This window comes from Chelon labrosus, assembly GCF_963514085.1.
Source record: "Chelon labrosus genome assembly, chromosome: 10".
Classification (NCBI taxonomy): Eukaryota; Metazoa; Chordata; class Actinopteri; order Mugiliformes; family Mugilidae; genus Chelon; species Chelon labrosus.
This window is the reverse complement of record NC_140360.1, coordinates 12,891,463-12,911,293: the sequence shown is the minus strand read 5'-3', so window position 1 is coordinate 12,911,293 and position 19,831 is coordinate 12,891,463. Positions and strand designations below refer to the sequence as shown.

Sequence of the window (19,831 nt, the reverse complement as noted above, 5' to 3'; positions counted from 1 at the left end):
TGCAATTCAAAGATGCCGCAGCATTTTATTTCAAACTAATCTGGTCACGGATGTATGCATTTGGTGCAGTTACAAGGCACTAGGGGCAGATCTGTTTTGCAGTCTGTGACGTACAGGCTTAGAGGCAACTGCAAAGGAGCGTGCATTTGGTCACACGTCATTCTTCTTGCATTGCTTTAAACAACTTTAGGCTCACCAAGTGGCCTGCACTCTCTCACGCAGCAGCAAATCATTTTGGCTGTGTTCGCTGCATGCTCCAAACGTCAAGAAACTCTACAAGCTTTACTGGTTTTTAAAAATGTGGGATTTTATATTTTAGAAAACACAATGCAAGGCAACAGTCCATAAACACAAATATTTGACCATATTACCTTTTCTTTCCTCCGTTCTTAAATCAAATTCCTTTCCTTTCCATACTGTGTAGGATCATTAACATTCATGTATGTGACTTTTCATACTGGTTTGTTGAATTTATAACAGAATCAAAGCAAGTAAGACAACCATTTCAAATCTAGCAAAAGCCATGTCAAATACAAATGAAGGCATCTAACATTTTTTTATATTTCCTTACACCCTATCCTAAAACACACTTGTAAACAATGGCTACTGAATAAGCTAGTCATTGCAGTACAACCTATTTAATTATCTCACTGCGAGAGAGCCACTACTTCCATCACCACTTTGCTCACACAGGCTCAGCACACTATTAATCCACTTAAACACAATTTATAGGGTCTCAACATCGACTGTCCGTTGGCATAAAATTACATGAAGCATCCTTATAGTGTCGTCAACAGACTAAATTAGCCAAACTAGACTTACTAATTGAGGAGGAGTAAAGTACCGTGTGACTGGACTGACTTGTCAGTGTGCAGAGATAAATAAGCAGGTTATGGGCAATATGATAACATCAATAACTCTAATAATGTAGGATGAGCATTATTGAAGCTGCGGTTGCAGCGGCGTAATAACTTTAAATCTGAAACGTTAAACTTTCATTTCTGCTTCAGTCATCTGGGTTTTTGCTTTGTGCCGAGAATACTCTCTCTTCTTCTTTCATCACTTTTAATTCTGATTAAATTACAATGGTAGCATTTAAATATGTTGTTTATTTAAAATTTCACAATTGGGCATTTTAGTCAAACAATTTAGCAAATAACTGTAACATCAAATGTCCAGTAAAACCAGTAAAAAGTCAGTAGCCTCAACCTGGGTTGTTGCCATCTACCTATTCAGCCAGTGATGTAGTGTGCTTTTCTATTGAAATATCTGAAAAATATTAATTCTTCCAGGGTTACTTAATAAAAAGACGAGGAAATATGGGTTAGGGGTTTTAATATTTCCTAATATATCCATGCATCGATATACCTTTTATCTTACAGGACTCCTATATTACAATAAAATACAAAAAAATGCATTCTACAAATGCTCCACACCACTGTGAGATGATCTAAGAAGGGTAAAGAGCAGGCACTGTGTGTTTTAGAGGTTTTAAGGACACTGCTTATATGTGACAGCCTGAATGCAAAGCAATTGGGCTTTCAAGATGGTATACTGCCATCTGCTGTCCGGCACTGTAATATCCTCATGCTCTTAAATTTGTCCTCCACGTTGCAGGGAACGTCGAGATGGCAATGCTTCTCTCTTAGGCAAATTGCCACATTGGGACACTTCCAAAAAGCAGGATTAGGTTATTTGTAAAGTCTTTCTGGATAAAACCCGACTTCTCCATCAAATCTGGAACATGGACAGACATGTCCATGTTCCAGATTTGATGTCTGGTCTGGTGGTTTTCCTCAGCAAAGTTGAACACATAAGCTGCTTAAAGTCAACATACTCCTGTGGGACATCAATTCAAACTAAAAGCTATAAAATCATACAGTAGCTACAGTTTATGTGCAGGTCCCAGAAAAACGACAATATTACCACCATTCAAATTAAACAGCCTTTATAATGGGCAATCTACCTTCTAATTAAATTGAAAATAAAGCACAGGTTTGTTGATGGGCAATAGAGCAAGTGCCATGTAAACATTTATGAGAATTCAGCAACACAAACAATAATGGCAAATAAAAGTATCCATTTCCATTATTGCATCCGTTACTCGTTGTTTTGCTCATCGCTAACAAGAGACGCTCCCTCTCATTGGTGAATGAGTTGTTGACGGATGTCGGAAAACAACGGCGGCCGATGACAAGAATCATATTACGTCCAGCGGACCCCCTTTCTTTGAGTCTGGGGATTGTAGTTTAACCTGAGGCATTACAGCGTAGTTCCAGCTACAACACGAACAACAGCTCCCAGAATTCCGCGGTGGTAGTGAAGCTGTCGTGGTTGTGTTTTGCTTTGGCTTTTTTTTTTCCTGTTGTTTCGGGTTATTGGAGCAACCGAGCCAGAGGAGCAAAGCACGGCTGCATCGTCCGTAGTTGTGTTGTTTTCTTGCGGACTGTGAATCCGACAGCTCGCATACAGACAGACGGCTCGTTCAGACCGTTTATAGAGAGCTGAGGGCTGTGAAGGTAAGCGAGACATCAAAGACGAGTGGAGATGATGTGCGCAGATGACTTTTGTAGTTAACAAAGCCCGCATTGTCTCGTCTGATTTGCTCTCGCGTCACCTTAATTAACTGAGTGGACAACGACGATTAACACGCACAGGCTCACGTCCACCCCGCAGTGGATGTGATTACACACTTGTCTTCTTAAACTTGCATCGATGTGCGTGGCACACTTTTCTCGACATGTGCTACTGTTGGGCCTCAAGCCTCGTGCTGTGTAATATGAACCCTGGCAAGGCTACTGTATACATTTTCAGTGCTGCTCTGTAGTTTTCAACGACATTTGTAAACTAATTACACGAGAAACATGTCTTCCTTCCAAAGTCAGTGTAGGATGATTTCTTAAAATATAAAACCTCTGTAATTAAATTGGATTATGACTTTACCACTGGAGGTACATATAAAGCATGGGAATGTCACAGTTAACCCATAATTACATTACATGTGTAATATAACCCCATACTAAGTGCACACGTGTTCACAACGCTAAATTAACAAATACTGCTTTCTGTGCACTAGTAATGTAGCTAACCACAGGCAGGGATTCCTAAAATGCATGGAAAGTATTCAAGTGGAATTTGAGTGCATACATGCTGGAGGCCCCTGACACCTTGGGCTGCATGTGCACACGTGACAATGAACTATAGCATAAGACTGAAATAGCCCTGGTGACAAACATGTAATATGTCATGTTGCTCAAAGCCCATGCTGTCAGTGAGGTTTAGCTTTGGTGTCCCTTGCCCAAGTGTGTGCTCAGTCAGGATATCTTCTTACACTGAATAAATATTCACAGACAGCCGGCCTGCTCTTGTTTATTTGTTCTCCAGTGGTCACCTCTTACCCATTTCACAATATGCTCCTCTAAGCAGGCATGTCAGTTTCCGCCTTGGACTTAAATATTCTAAAAAACGTTGACAATGGATGTTTGATTTGGGCTTTTTGTCTTCTTGCAGGTGCAAAATATCCTGCCTTTGTTTTGTGTTGCCATGGACGAGGCTTGGCAGGTGGAGTTTAGAAACGTGGGCTGCAGTTACTTCCCTCAGAGCAGAGTTGATTGCCATTACACACTGAGCTCACAGCACAACTGGGCCAGCAATGACTGGATAGGGCTCTTCAAGGTATTGTTAACCTGACGACTGTCACAACAATTAAATGAATAGAGAGTTTCCAGCTGTAAAATAACAACATCTGTGTGCATGTTTTCTTCCTCAGGTGGGATGGTCATCAGTGAAGGACTACCACACATTTGTTTGGGCTCTGGCCCCTGCCGACCATCACGAGGGAACAGATGTCAACTGCTGTGTGCACTTCCAGGGTACTCATGTCCATGTTTTCTAACAATATTTATTTCCCACAGTTACACAGAATCTGTAATACAGCACATAAAGCCTTCAGCAGGAGATTGTGGTTTCTGCAAAAAGAATTTCTCCATTGCATTTAACACGATAGTGGTTTACATATTGAAGTGAAGGAAAATCTTAAAAGACTACTTCCACGGACGTAAAAGGGAAAATATCCTGTGCAGAAGATAAATATGCAGTTTGCTTGGTCCGAAACACAGACAGCCTCTTTCATGGTTTGAATTAATTTCTTTAGTAAGCAGGACGTTGAGTAATGAGGATGACAAAGACAATGGCTCAAAGCCTGGCTCTGTTGAATGCTACTTCTCACTGGAGAATACAGTGTTCACTTTGTCCTGTGTGTCAGGGGCAGCTGATAAGACTGATTCAGTGTGAGGGGCACGTGCGCAGCAGGTGTGGCATTGACCCCAGGCAGAGTGATTTATCACTAACTTAAGCATACTGTCAATGTCATTCTTCAAGGGAAGAAGAGCAGAGGGAGGAAAGTCTAAAGAAACCAATGATGGTTCCTTATCACCAGCGATGCAGCGATTTAAAAATATGGTTGCCTCCAGTGTGACCTTAGCTGGTGTTGTAAGTTGAAATACAGCTCGTAATCTTTGCCATATGTCATTCTTCCTGTCTGGTTTCCATCTCGGCCTTTTACTGTACAGTATGTGTAACGTGTTGTGAAACAGAAATTCCAAGTAAATCATTCTAAACATAAAGCTATGGCCTGTGTGAGATAAGGATAATATTAGGTTAGCTCACTTTATGGGCTGGATGAAGTCACAGAGGGTGGCTGCCTGGCTCCTCTCTTGTCAGAGCTGGAGGCAGGAGTTACTCGCAGCATCAGCTCCATCTGTACAAGTTAAATACAAACACAAGACTGTGAAGATACAGGAAATTGGTTATAAAAGTAAATACACAATCAGTTGCAGGGTTAGGCTAATAGAACAACCGGTCTAAAAAGCAGATAGTTTGGTAGAAACACAAGCTAGCCAACTAGTCAACGAGTCATTAATAAGATGTTAACGTTTGCTTTGAGGCCTCTGTATCTGTTTGAGTTGCGTAAAGTAGCTAAAATTGGCTATTAAATGTCTGTAAAAACACAAAATGTTAAAAAAAAAAAAAAGTTTCTAACAGTTGGTTAGCTAGCTAGCTTCTCCATGTTTGGAGTCACCGACCATTAAGTCCACAAACACACGGAGGTATGTTTATTCCTCTAAATGTATTCAGTATTATTTTATGATAAACATGTAAGCATACAACAAACATAAAATTGACGCGGATATCCTGTTGTGCGCCTGAGCGAACAAGAAACGCGCACGACGGAATGAGAAAACAAACAACACTGCTCGTCGTTTCTGAAATACAGGAACACCTGTCGGGGATAATTAATTAGTCAAATCAGGTACAGTTCCTGTTGAGTCACATGCCGCTATTTCCGGTATTCTGTGGTCGTTAAAAGAAATATTATGAAGCATGAACTCACTCGAGGAAAGACGGTGTTCTCGACGATACGCCATGTTGAGAAAATGTTTGTCCGAGGTCGATTTATAGTGACAAAACCTCAACATAGGTTTAGCTCGGCTTTTTATTCATTTAGATCAAATCCAAGATGGCGTACAGCGCCATGTTCCCACCACGCACACCTGTGCCGAATGGCTGCAGTGCCGCCACCAGTGGCCGGAGGCTGCACTACAACACACAAAGTTACTTGAAGGACCCCCCTTCCCACTTGGAAGGCAAAAGTGTAGCCAAAAGTCCACAAAAATAAAAGTCCAAGCAATTCTCTGTCTTCTGCTTAATGTATCACAGAGCTACACACAGAGCCTTAAAATGCAAAATAAAACTGTTGCAGATCCATAGTTTACAATAACCAGACCTTTAAGGTTCACAGTTGCCCTATGCGTTTAGCTCTAGAGGTAGTTATTTAAGACTACAACCACATGAACTTAACAGGGTTACACAGAAACAAATCGATTCAGTTTATCCAGATTAATTTAACTAAAATGTTTTCTTTGTTGTCACCATTTTTAGCCTCCTACCTACCCAAGCCCAGCTCCCAAGAGTATGAGTTTGTCTATGTTGACGCTAAAGGAGAAGTGTGCTCCCGCAGCTGCAAATTCACTTTCTGTGCACCAAAACCACTTGAGGACCTGGTGACCCTTGAGGAAGAGCCCCATGGAGAGGAGGGGGGCACGGACATGCTGCTGGTGATACCCAGGGCTGAACTGTTGCAGGTGAGCACAACAACTAGAGATAAGGGGACTAGTATGTTTTCAGTTTTGCAACATTAATAAGGGCTGATTAAACACATATGCGGCAGTTTAGTGCTGCTAGAGCACAGTTATGGTTCTTCAAGCGCCGCTTACCTCCTCCTGTCTCTTGTCAGAGTCGATTGCAGGAATGTCTGAAAGAGCGTGCCGAGCTGTTGCAAATGCAGGAGGTGGCAAATAAGCAATGGGAGAAAGAGAAAGAAGAGTACAAGAGGGCAAGGCGGGCCGGGGACAGACGCTACAAAGATTTGGAAAGTGATATCTTCAGACTGCAGGAAGAGCTGAAGTGGAGTTCAGAGAAGATTGAGGAGCTGGAGATGAAGCAGAAGGTGGAGTATGGTGCTTAAGCAAATGATTGGCAAAATCATTTGATTAGAGCCAATTTGCATTTCATAATTTTCATACTTTGCTCTGTACCTGCGTCCCTATGCTCAGACAAAAAGTTTCTGTTACAACAATATACTTCCAAGTTCAGTTCAACAGAAATTATTTAAAATATATTATCATTAAAGATCCTAGTAAATATTAAACATGTCTCTGGTCTGTTAGGAGGAGCAGATTTTAGGAGAATCACTAGCCCAGGAGAAGGCTGCTTTAATGGATGCAAGGGAGGCGAGTGAAGAGCGAATCAGAGAGCTAGAGGAGGATATCATAACCCTGACACAGAGAGCTCTGGAAAGAGAAACTGAGTTGGAGAGGTTTGACATTTTTTTAAGTTCTCCATTTCGTTCTTTTAATTTTACATGGGCCTCATGAATAGTTTTTGACTGTCCATCATCAAATCTGTGTGCGCAGAATGAAGGAAAGAGCCAAGAGGGCAGGAGCTCTGAGAAAAGAAGATGAGAGTGAGAGAAAAAACCTGCAGGTACAACTCAAAACATACTAATAAACTTGCGTTAGTGTTGTTATTTCTTCAGCATCTCTGTTGTACCTTTCTCCTAGACCAAACTAGAACAGACAGAAGTTGAGCTCAAAAGTCTGTCTAAGGAGTTCCAGGGCCTGAGGACCTCCCTTGCCCAGAGAGATACCAGCGTCCTGCAGCTCCAAAACACTATCACCACCCTCACCCAGAAACTCACCGTGGCCCACAGGAAAGAGGTCAGAGATCATTTGTTTCTAAATCAGAGTAAAGGGGTTTAAAAGGGAGTGCTGAAGCAAATCATCCACCATACCAGATCTGTAACCAACACATGCATTCTTGTTCCTTTATGGCCAGGCGGAGAATGAGGCGTCACTGAAGGAGATGCGTAGCCTGCGGGAGCGTCTGCACACGAGCGAGCGTGCTGCAGACGGCTTAAAGAGTGATCTGACCGCCATGGTAGCCCAGAGGGATCACGGGCAGGCTGAACTGCATCAGGCTCGTCTGCAGGCTGCCCAACTCACCCTGCAGCTTGCAGATTCCAGTCTGGCCCTGAGAGAGGGAAGAGCCCACTGGGCCGAGGAGAGGCAGAATCTGCAGCACACTGTTGAGGTACTGCTGCAAAACATAAAATCAGGACAATTTAATCATTGCTTGTTTTATTGTGCATTGCAGCTGTGAAGTCTATGCCCAACGATGTCAGTGATGGGGGTGAATATAATACATATCACATAGTAGTGTGTTCGTCACCCTCACAGAAAAACCATGAGCGCCTGGAGAAACTCAACACAGAGATGCAGAGGATGGAGGAGAGGCTGCAGGAGGAAAGGATGGAGAGAGTGAAGCTGGAGGTGGAGCTTGGAAGAGAGAAAGATTGCAACCGAGTGAGAAAAACTCAAATGTTTATGTTTATCTAAAATGACTATGTGCTCAGGTTCAAGAGCAAAAATACTTGCAAAAAAATTTGTGTGAGATTTTGTGAGACTTACCCTCTTCACGCCCAAATTGCCACACTGGAGTCACACTATATATGAAAGGGCTCTGATATACTGTATCCTGTTGTGTTATGATATCTGGCCTGCAGGTTCAGCTGAGTGAAACCCGCAGAGAACTCCAGGAGCTGAAGGCCAGCCTGAGGGTCGCCCAAAAAGAGAAGGAGCAGCTACTTGCAGAAAAACAGGTCAGAGACAGACAACTTGTATCCGTGCTAAGAAAGGTTTATATGTGTTCATTCAAAGGCGCAGACCTTTAGCTCTGGTAATTGTCAGCTTTTGATTTATTTTGTCAAGCTTAGATTTTTTTGTTTTTCTATTATCTTTTTTAATTTAATAATTATTATCTCTGTATTAATAATAAAAACAAGCTCTGCTGATGTAACACCAAGTACACTGGTACTGTGAATGCCCCGGGTGTAGGGAATCTTCTCTCTGTTGTTGTCTTCTTGTTATTGTGCAATATAAATAGTTTATAGTGCAATATAAATCCGAGAATTTCAGGGCAGTCAGTGTTGTTGCTGTTAAAGAGCCTGCAGAGTTTTTGTTGGCTAGTCACCATCATATTTGCCAGCTACAGGCAGAGCAGATAGGCAATGTTTTGAAAATCAGCTCTATTCTAACACTGACCACAGGGGAGTATAGAGATAGCAGCCAGTCTGTGGCATACGATAAATAAAAACTGAGATTTAAATGTTTATCAGACGTGATAATCGTATTAATATAATAGCAAATGTTGTATTTGTGTGTAACCATTTTATGTGGCTTTGGCTTGAAGCCACATGATGAGGGTTATAAGGGCGATGACTGCTGAAGCCACTATCAAAGTCACACCCGGGTGTGTGATATGATGCCTTTATTTACCACAACAGGAGTTGATGGACTACATCTGTCACCTGGAGCAGAAGATGGGAACCATGGCCAATGCCAAGTGGAGCGCCGCTTCTATTGCCTCTGCAGGTGAACTGAGCCACACATCAATCCACTGCATGCCCTGCAGATGTGAACAATAAAAAGTGTTAACTATCATTCAAGAGCAACAATAAATATTGTTCACAGTGGTCTGAGTTGTGGGCGACAAGAGCAGCACTCCAAGGGAAAGTAACCACTTTTTCTTTGCCAATGTTCCTGTGTGGCAGGGCGTCCTGACTGTGTGTTATCTGACTCCGAGGATGAGAACCCAGAGGCTTTGCAGATCCTCCAAGCACCAAGCCCTCTGGGACACTACAGCCTGTGTGAACAGGGCCAGCCTGAGTCTTCACTGCTCTCCACGCCACCTCCCTCCCCAAGGGAGATGGACAGGAGTGCAGTGGTCATCAACCAGCCGGCCCCACTCTCCTTACCACACCAGGCCAGCGCTGACACTCAGGCGCACAGCTCAGATTCGGTGAGACTTCGCTATCTGAGCCATTCGGCATCACCATAGCGCAATTATATGTGATACTCAAAATGAGCTATGCCTCTTGCGCTGATAGCCGCGCTCACCAGTTAAACACGGGCATGGGTCGTTTGATATAGACATTATCTCTCAGAAGCAATTAGCTCGCTAGTCTGCAAGTTATTAGACTGTAATAGCTGCTGGACAGATATGTGCTAAGTGTCTGTGCGTGTATGTGTGTGTCTTATTTTCTGGTTGAGGAGGAGGAATCTGATCCACTTCAGTGCGGAAGGAACAGCTCTGGAGACGAAACGGCACTTTTGTTGCCTGAGCACACGGATGCTGTTCTCAGGTACAAACTCCCACCACGAACATACAATAAACATATATACATACATGGCTATATTTGCAGTAAGAGGTCAAGAGTAAGAGGAAAATTTGTCTGCAAAAAGTTGTTAGCAGAAAAACATAATCAAAGATATAAACTGTGTAGTATATAAGCAAATATTAAAGAGATGAATCAATCACGAAGCTTTTCAGATTTATCTATGGACTTTTATGGGAGTCCCATACTTTTTTAAGTTGGGAATCACTGGACTAAAGTATTGAATGTTTCAGCAGTTATAACTACTTCCACCAAGTATTTTTTACTTTTCATCCTTCAATGTATTTTATATTACTTACAGTACAGTAGGAATTTGAATGTATGACATTGACTTGTAATAATTGCACTACTACTTTTACTTCAGTAAAATATCTGAGTCCGTCTTCAGCAACTTTCTTTCACATTGTTGTTGCACGAACACAAAAATGTATTTAATGTCACACATGATATAATAGTATCATAAACTGCTAGTGTTATAACCTCTAAAATGCAGAAATAACTACTCGCCGTCAGTCAAATAATATTGAAAAACGTTCCCCTCGATAAAAGGGCAAAATAATTCCTGAACAAGCGGCGGTGAGACGACAAATAGAGCGCAGGTGAAGATTTTATGTTGAGAGAAAAAAAAAATGCAGATTTGCATTAGTGACTGCAAATGAAAATTTCTTTGACGCCAAACCACACAGCAGCTATCATCCTGTCATGCCGGCTGGTTTTAAACATCCAGCAGTGTGGCGTGTTTTATGAGCACACGACTTGATTTGTGTGTACAGTCTCACTCGGAAAAGTAATTAGAGAACAAAGCCACCGTTTGAATGCTGCAAAAGAAAAAGCATCTCACATTTCCCCCTGGAATATTGAAACCTATTAGCATAAAGTAATTGAAGAATGAAGTAATGTACCTGTGCTTAAAAACTGCACTTAAAGTACAAGAGTAAATGTACCTGGTTACTTCTCTGGCCTCTCATAGGGACGGTTTCACACGTACACAGTGAATTCAGAGCCTGCTAATGCACACAGACGTACGCAGGCAATTATTTATGGTGACGGGGTGACTGTGGCCGGGAGATGGAAGTTTTGAATATGTGGTCGTAAAAGAAGTTGAGTCAGGGTGAAGCGGGGGAGACTGTTTGAGACAGAGTTGGGGCGTGGGAGGGGCGAGATGGGAGGACAAGGGGACAGACAAGTTGACAGCAAGCTGTAGCAATGATTTACCTGAGGGGTGTACCGCAGTCACGGGCCAATTTTCAGCATCATTAAGGCTCCCGCTCTCCCACTCACCCGCTCCTTCAGTCTAACCTCCTCTTTCAGCCAGAATGTGTGTTTTTAACACACACACAATCTCTCTCTGCTTTGTGTCTTCCTGCAGTGATCTGGCCGACACCTCGCTATGGTAATCCAGCCACGGCGGCCACGTCAAAGAGAGGACTGCGTTGGAGTCTGTGTGTTTCCACATTACTTCCACTAACAAGCACATATACAGCTCACTCAGTACACAGATGAAATCTTAATATGCAAATATATCTACCTTGGTATCTCCCTTCTAGACTGTTGCGTTATTGCCCCGACTGTTTTGCCAGTGGCGGCAGGTCAACGCCGTGTTTATGACTGACATAAGACCGGTGCGCCGTTTGAGGAGCCGGGCTTTTAGGCACGGGCTCTGGCATTTGAGAGTTTGCAGGCTGTAGCAGAATGATTTCTGTTGAATCATTGCAATGTCGAGAGCTTTACGACGGATGTTATGTCGTTTTTATGGCATTTCTGATTAGGAGTCATGACAGGCAGTGTAATTATGATGTTTTGTGCAGACCCGGCTCCACTGGAAATCATGGCAAAACTCCTTTCCAGCATTAAATTCTCCACAGCAGCTTTGAACACTTTTCATGGCAGCATAAAGCAATGATACAGCGTCATGCTTAAATTATATCCCAGTAATGTCGCTCTATGACATCATATTTCTCCTCCATTTGCTCAGAACTAAGATTTGATATGCACTTTCTTGTACGCGTTAGCGGTTGATTGTTGTCATGCAGATGCAGTTAACATGATTTAGCAATGCAGATGCTGTCTAAGACGGACAAGCTTTAAAAACAGAAGCTCATAGAACAGATTGTGCTCCATTAAGATGCAACTTTCTGCTTCAGTAACTTCGTATCAACCTTAGTATAAAATGAATGCCCACAAGCTTCACGCTATAGATCAGCCGCAGTTTTTAATGCGCTAATTAACACAGATTTCATAATTATTTAAATTTACTAGCCATTCATTTGGATATTTAGCGTCAGCCTTTATAATACAGTTTATATTGTACAGAAACTCACAGTCACGCAGTTTGAAGTTCGTGCCTAAAACAATGACAGAAAATCATCTTTATAGATCCCGACATCAGCATCATGGTGTTGGTATTTTCCCTAAGCCCTGCGGCGATGTACTGCCTAATAAAAACTGCTGCCTACCTTTTAATCAATACTGTATGCATTTTTCACGATTTTCTATTTATAATGATTTATGCTGCAATTAAATTAATCTTCAGGTTTACTTTGAAATAGGCGTTCACGCAGCTCTTTGTGCAATGTGTAACTAGATTTTCCATGCTTGGCTCAGAAAGTTTGCTAGATTGATGCTTGATTTTATCTGCTGTATTTGCACCCTGTTTTTACTATAGAAGAGTTTTTAGAAGAAACGTTGATATACAGATACTTAATATGTCCTTTAATCGTCATCCTAATCATTGTGTGTTGTCGTGCCTACTCATATTTTTTTTTTCCTGTACGTTTCACACCTTTTGCTTTAATATACTCACATGGATGGAAAGTTGAAGTTTGAGTTGCGTCGTGGAGAGATTTGGGTGCTAATGAAAAGGGAGCGATGGCAGCGTGTTGCGTTGCAGAGATGTAAAAACAAATGTGCGACAGAAATAGATTTTAATGTTTAAACAGCTTCAGCAGGAGCAAGATTATTGAAATGGTCCTGAAAGGAGTAAACGTCTGCCTTGTGTCAGTAGAGATGCTGGTGTCACACTACATATTTGATATATACATTAGAAGGTTTTTGAGGAGTCTGGTGTCCTTTCCCCAGAAGATAGCACACTAAATGTATTCTCCACAGTCCTTGTTTGTAGTTTATGTCTTAAGGAAGTTATTTTTTAATGTTCCACCGAGAGCTCCTGCACGAGCATACTACTCGTCAGCTGCAATAAAGCTCCGGTGGTTACGGTTTGTTTTGAAGTTTTGTGTGTTAAGGTTATCCCACGTGTACGCCCCTGTGTATTTTCTTACCAGTCGTGTAACAGGGATCGGGGCGGGGTTCTGCATAATAAAATGGTTTATGTATCCATTATTGGATCTAACGTGTCTTTTTCTGGCCAAAGATTATAGCAATATTTTGATCCACGCATGACATTTCACTGGTAATTAACTATGCCGTTTCCTTTCACAGAGACGTATCTTCCTACATATTCCCTGTTGGCTCGTTACCGTTTTCATATATGTTTCTCATTCTCTACTCACCTTTGACTTCCTCTCAATCCCTCCCTCAGGGCTGACCTCCTCATCATCTTCATCCTCGCGCCCCCCCCCGCCCCCCCACCCACTCCTCCGCCAGTCTCCCGCTCACTCTTTTTGAGCTCTCCTCCCGTTCTTCTACCACACTTCCTCCATCTTAAGTCTGGGGTGACGATAGCTAATTATAAAATCAATGATGCCGGGCTGCCTAGTTTACAGCCCCCTCTAAAACCTTAACTGGGAAATCACTGTGGGATTGATGACTCCCTCACTCTTTATCTCTTTTAATTAGAAATGTAAAAGATATGAAGACCCAGAGGCCAGAACACATCTCCTAGTTTTTATGACCCCGACGCCTGCCTTCCCAGGGCTCACCTCCCCCTTCCCCAAATCCCCCACTCCCACCCTCTACCTGGCCTTGTTTATTTCCTCTGCCTCCCTCCTGGCACACCCTCCATTCTCACTCTTGTCACAGATACCTTTACCCGTTTCTTCATCACTTTCTCCATTACCCTTTCTCCAAGATGGCCCGCCTGCCTCTCTGCTCGTACGGGGGAAGGTGTTAAATTTATGGTCTTTGCACTTGAAAACGTTTCTCACCTTCCCCTCACCTCTCCTCTCTCTCCTTGACTGGTTCCCAACCCTCAGTGGATTCACTGCATATGTAACAAATGACGAACACGTCCTTTTTGTCTGTTCTGACCCAAGTAGCAGGCGCACGGAGAACGCTTTGGTGCTATTTCACATTGTGACCCTGCTCCCGACTCCATGCATCCAGCATGTGACATATACACCTCTCCGTCTTGTATATAGCTTCAGGTGCACTTAGAAGGACCTTTAAGTTTTTTATCACATCAAATCCGGATCACATGCGCCTCCAGTCTGCCTTTATCACACTCTGAGCCCAGGCCCTTCCTCCCTAACTGCTGCCAGGAGCACTTGGGTTCACTGAGCTTTATCCTCCCAATCACTCTCTGAAGAGCTGCAGCCTCTGTTGGTCCATTATCTGTGAGTTGGCTGAGACGCCGCTGCGGTTTGCCCCGATGTGCAGCCGGGCTCTGTCTCTGGGTTGAAATATTCAAATGAATTTCTTTGGTATGCGGACTCATGACCTACTTTTATGGATTCTTTACTATTTTTGTGAATAATTGATGTCCTGTGGCTGTAAGAATATTACAAGGGCGAGCCTTTATTAATTCATAGTACAGTCGTACCTTTAGGTGTCACATTTCCATCCCTTTTATCATTTCCTGTGAATAAGCCTTCCTATCTCAAGTAATTGCTTAATCAAGCATCGCTAACGTGTGAGGGTGAGTATATAGAAATCCGACCGGGCTCCTTTAAATTCCCTCAAGCAGACCCAAACCCTCCCATGGGTTCCCATGGCAACACCTCGCAGGGTTCAGTATATGAGGCAATTTGATTGTTCCTTGTAAAATAGTGTATAATGTATGGGCCTTATTTTAATTCCAGTCTGGCGTTATTGATCTGTCTTTAATGATAGTTAATTAAAGCAATCATATAATTGATAGAATCTCATCTCTGTTTATCACCCTCCTCGGATTCTCTCTCTCTTTGGCTCCCTATTAATAAAATCAAGGTGAGGCATTAGTATCCCACTGAAAGAAGTGATGTTTACTATCAGTGGCCCTTTATTAAGAGGATCCCTGCTCGATCAAGAGAAGGTGATCATGTCGGTGACAGTGATGTAGTCAAGATAAGCATTATAACCTTGACTAGCTGTGACGAAGGCATAACTCAAGATTGTTGCCGATGTTTACAAGGGTGATCTGTAAAATGTTTAAGGACATCGCAGGCGTTCCTCGTTTCATTCCTTTGCTTGTTTCAAACCGAGTTTGCACAGCCACACTGACAAATGTGTTGACTTGGAGTTTAAAGCTCCAACATCCGCTCATATTTCACAGGTCATTACCAAAGTGATGGATCCAAGAGACTCTTCTACAGGCTCAAATATCACATCAGTCCAGTATAATCTGAGGCCGCGTTGGACCACTTAATGTCTGAATGCATCACTTTCATTTTCCCTGGCAGAACTCTTAATATCTGGCGCTGAAACCAACATTTTTTAATTAATCCACTTTATTCTGATTAATCTTTTAGTCTATGAAACATAAAAAGTTGTGAGGAAACATGATCATGATGTCACTGCAGAGCTGATGGTGATGCCTCTAAATGTCTTATTCTGTAAATGTACATACACCGATCAGGCATAACATTATGACCACCTTCCTGATATTGTGTAGGTCTCCCTTGTGCCTTCAAACAGTAGTGGCTCATCAGAGAATGGACATGGGCCTTCTGAGGGTGTCCTGTGATGCCTGACAACACAATGTTGTTAGCGGGGGTCTTTGGTCCTATGGGTGGAGGGGAGGGGCCTCTGTGGATCATCCCACAGATACTTGATCAGTTTGGGATCTAGTGAATTTGAAGGCCAGGTCAACACCTTGTGCTGTTTTTCATTTATATTTGAGTTGTTCCTAAACCGTTTTTGTGTGTGTCTGTGTCAGGCTGCATCCTGCTGGGGATGGCTGCTGCCATCAAGGAGTGTCATTGCTATGGGGTGGGGGTGCCCGGTCTGGACTACATCACACACAAATCCACACGAATGCCAGGTGCAGAGGTTTCCCTACAGATCATTGAATTGTCACAAGACGGTCAGTGTTATTCATTTCACCTGTCAGTGGTCGTAATGTTTTGTCTAATCAATGTGTGTTGGTGTTATGTGTCTAAACATTAACATACATTACTTATTTTTTATTTGCATTTTCTGTCTTATTTCATTTGTGGCGTTGTGGTTGTGTTTATATAAATTGTCATAAACCTCACCAAAATTCACCAACTAAATCCTAACAGACATGTTTCCTTTTTAACGTGTAGATCACTGTCAGACAAAACTAAAGTAAACCGTAATTCTGTGATTTTTTATTTATTTTTATTTTTTAACGCTACCACCGGCGCTGCTCTAACTGCAGAGTGAACAAATCTTAGGAACCTTTATCTGATGTCCTTGTTCAGCAGGAGGCTGTGATTTATTAGCCTCTGCACCCACAGCTCTCCGGGACCCAACACACTCTGTGCAGAGAACACTGCTGCATGCAGCACACCCTGCAGCCATGGTGCAAGAGCTCCCTCTACTGCCCCATCCTGGTATTGAACTATTACAGTCATGTCAAAGGGATATTTGTGTGGAGTGACATTTCTGTTAAGTATGAGACATTTATTTTATTTGCACGAGAATAAAATGCAATAAAAAGTCCAACAATCTCACAAAAGTTAAGTTTATTGTGCCTCTTACTGTTTATATGGCTTTTCTTTGTATGACAAGAGTTGACATAAACAGAGGGTAGACAACACCTTGGCCATGTTGGGAAAAAAAAAAAAAATTAACAAAGAACAAAAAAAAAGTAAGACAACATAATCTCAATGTTCTGCCTGCATTACCATGACTAACAGCATGACAGCCTAGCAGGGAGAGAAAGTATGAGGTCATCACACTATAGAGTATTTGTGTGATAGCACCATGCCAAGGAACGTCCACCCAATGACTCGAAAACACATTGAAGCATTCACACGCGCACGCACGCCCACAAACACACGAGAAGGAGAAAAAAAAATAAAAATATGAGGAGACCTGCCCGCGTTCAGGAGATGGGACCTCTCGCTGCTACAGAAAGAATGTTCATATTGCTTCAAAGAGAGACAGAAAAAAAAAAACTCTGTACTGTAACGTCAGCCGTGCTTTCCCAGCTGCTCGCCCACTGTGACCTTTTGGCAATAAAGAAATGATACATGAGAACACATAATCCCCCACTCCTCTTCAAAAAGAAGTGAGAATACACACAAGAAGACATGATGATATAATGGCTTTTGGGATGAGAAGGCCGTTTGCTGCATGGATGCCAGCGTGAACACAGGCAGGACGGTGAAGATGATAGCCCCCCCCCCCCCCAAACACACACGCACAACTCTAAAAAGAGTCAGACTGGCATCCATGCTGTTTTTCAGACTTGTCACCTTCTATGTACACACAGGGGAGTGGGGGGGTTGAGAATCCACACGTAGTCAAGAATACACACATAAATATTGCCTGTTTCTAGCGTGCCTGAAAGCAGCTAGGGTTTGGTCCTTACTGAAAAGCCCTGAGTCTGATTCCAAAACGTCTTCCATAAGGATTCCTGCTTTCGGCTTTGCATATGCCTTTAGTCATTGTGTCGATGCATATGATGCTACTGTGTGTGGTTGTCTGCGCTGAATGCGTGTGTTCATCTTACTGACATCATCGGGCAGTGCTCCAAGGTTGATTGTATTCAATAGCTCGATGCTGTCATCGGTTGTGTGTTAGATAAATGCTCACACACGGCAACTCTACTCTCGACGGGTGAGATGTGCCTCACTTGAACAGAGGCTCACGCAAGTGCTACATATAGAGTCGAGCCTCAAATCTCTAGGGATGGGATCTGATTTCATTGATGCCAGCGTCATTATTCTCATCAGTCAAATTCTTTACAGATTCCTCTCACTGACTCCCGACCAATTCAATTTTCTGTGCGGATAAAAAAGAATTTAGAAACATTTTCAGTGGATTGGACAGTTTGGAACCGGCTCTCGATTCCCATCCCTAGTCGGCACATCTGCTGCCACTGAGCATAGAGTGAAGGGGGTTTGTTATATGCGTTTGTGTGTGTGTGTGTCCGCTGTGCGTGAGACTGAAGGTGTGTCTTTAGTGCATGAGTGAGTGAGCACTCAGCTGTGAGGATTTCTGGATTGTAGCTGGAGTCCCTGCCAGTAGTCAAACTCATGCTCCAAAGATGACTTTTCCTAACTTTGGCACAAAGATACTTACTTCCTGCATTGACAGCATATGTCGGCTGAAACAGCTGTAAAAGAGAATAATGCCAATTCCCTGATAACAGAAACTGATTAAGTCACTGCAACATAACAATAGTCCTCTGGGTTGATTATCATTGACATCCGCGGTGAGCCAAAGTGCTCAAAGAAGCCCGAGCTATGCATCTGTAGCTGATAAGGAAGACCCAGCCAGTTCTGATTACCCTTCTTTCCCTCCGAATATCTTCTCAGGAAAGCTCTTCAAAGAAAGAAAAAAACTTGTCTAAAGAATTCATATATAAAACCAGAATAACAAATAAAAGACAAATATAATGGTATACAGATATGTATTGACTTATTCATAAACTGAAAAAAGAGAAAAAAAATATTCAAAAGCAGTAACAACAAAAACAAAAGATTAGCATACTCAATTTGGTTTTGCCCTGTACTCTTGTTTCCTTTTGAGAAATGCGCTTGTTGTAATCCATCGGAATCAACTGCTCAGTTCTGGAGTCTGGTTTGGCCGTTCCCCTATTTAGATATAAACAACAATAGTGGGAAAAAAAAAAGAAGAAACTTTTAGCTTTCTCAAAGAGGTTAGGTTCTTTTTGTCACGTTAACGTCCCTCGTGGCTACGCCAGGAGTTCATACGGTTTACAGTCGTCTCTCCTTTGTTTTTCTGCAGTTCTCTTGTCATGGACCAGGTGGCCTGAGTTGGAAGTGTCTGTACACTTAAGGCTCTGCTGTGCTCCGCTGAGGAGGACACAATGATGTGCAGTAAAAAGAGAGAAGGAGGAGGAGGAAGGCCAGCATTTTTGAGGTGGGAAAGTGAGTGAGGTTGTGCTGTTTGTTTATGTGTTTGTCTGTGTGTGTGTGAACAACCTGTGTGTGCATGAGTGTGTCTATGCGCGAAATGCTCTGTTCACTGTGCCCTCCCGACAAGGCCTTTCCTCGGCCCATCTATATTATCCAAAGCCCCCCAGGGCTCCCCATCACTGTCCGAGCCCCTGTCTCGCTCTTCATCTCCCGCGTCGTCGTCGTCATCTTCGTCCTCCTCTTCCGGCGACGGCTCGCTGCCGTTCTCCGTGGCCCAGGCGTCGTCCTCGTCCTCGGCCTCCTGCTTCAGGACTAGCGCTGGCGCTGGTGGCGGCGGCGGAGGCGGTGGAGGAGGTGGCGGACTGTCGTTGGACTCTGTTTGGTCGTCAAAGGCCTCTGGGTTCTCGAGCATCTCCCTGATCAAAGGGGGCATCGGCCCTGGGATCTCCATCTTTAGGGTGATAGCTCTTTCTGCACCTGGAAACAGAAAGAATGGTGTTAGTGATTGAAAACGCGGCTGCAATAGTGAAAATATGACACGGCAAACGACTGAGGGTAGTAGACGGAAGGAAAGCAGGGAGGGAGGACGGCAGGAAGGAACGAAATCAGAAAATCTGAATTTATTCTGACAAATGACTCCAAACATACCTTTTGTGCTGATGCCCCTGAGGTCGGTGATCTTCATCAGCATGCGGGGGAACATGTGAGGTTTGTTGGGTCGGCGGCGGCGAGCATAGATCTTCAGAGCCTCCAGTAGAGGCTCTTGAAGTTTATCCACCTTCTGGGGCTCTTCTAGATCCATGCGGTCTGATGAGGAATGCAGGCAACACATTATAGTCTGTCTTTTTTTTTTTTACCCAAAAAGTAAGTA

General features: G+C 43.0%; 2 protein-coding genes and 1 long non-coding RNA gene across 7 annotated transcripts in view; 1 reads left to right on the top strand and 2 right to left on the bottom strand.

Annotated features, from left to right (window-relative positions):
• LOC311493989 overlaps positions 1-4,702 on the bottom strand; it is a 33,397-nt gene extending 28,695 nt beyond the window's left edge. Inside the window, exon 1 of the long non-coding RNA XR_014699259.1 lies at positions 4,669-4,702. This is a non-coding gene — a long non-coding RNA (uncharacterized lncRNA). The remainder of the gene's footprint in view (positions 1-4,668) is intronic.
• calcoco1a (calcium binding and coiled-coil domain 1a) lies at positions 1,232-13,132 on the top strand. Its single transcript, XM_084552816.1, has 15 exons — positions 1,232-2,519; positions 3,511-3,675; positions 3,770-3,872; positions 5,941-6,143; positions 6,296-6,508; positions 6,729-6,877; positions 6,975-7,044; positions 7,122-7,277; positions 7,396-7,650; positions 7,797-7,922; positions 8,123-8,218; positions 8,903-8,990; positions 9,170-9,417; positions 9,669-9,760; positions 11,163-13,132. The coding sequence occupies exons 2-15, from the start codon at positions 3,544-3,546 to the stop codon at positions 11,188-11,190; spliced, it is 1,959 nt and encodes a 652-aa protein (XP_084408942.1). The 5' UTR covers positions 1,232-2,519; positions 3,511-3,543; the 3' UTR covers positions 11,191-13,132.
• Positions 13,133-16,579: 3,447 nt separating this feature from the next.
• rarga (retinoic acid receptor gamma a) overlaps positions 16,580-19,831 on the bottom strand; it is a 41,945-nt gene continuing 38,693 nt past the window's right edge. For 4 of the 5 annotated variants that reach the window (XM_084554087.1, XM_084554086.1, XM_084554088.1 and 1 more), the window contains 2 exons: positions 19,609-19,767; positions 16,580-19,437 (listed from right to left, as the gene is read on the bottom strand). In XM_084554087.1, coding sequence (XP_084410213.1) covers positions 19,067-19,437; positions 19,609-19,767 — 530 coding nt within the window. In that variant the 3' untranslated portion in view covers positions 16,580-19,066. The remainder of the gene's footprint in view (positions 19,438-19,608; positions 19,768-19,831) is intronic. The other variant, XR_014699296.1, reaches the window with a different exon arrangement.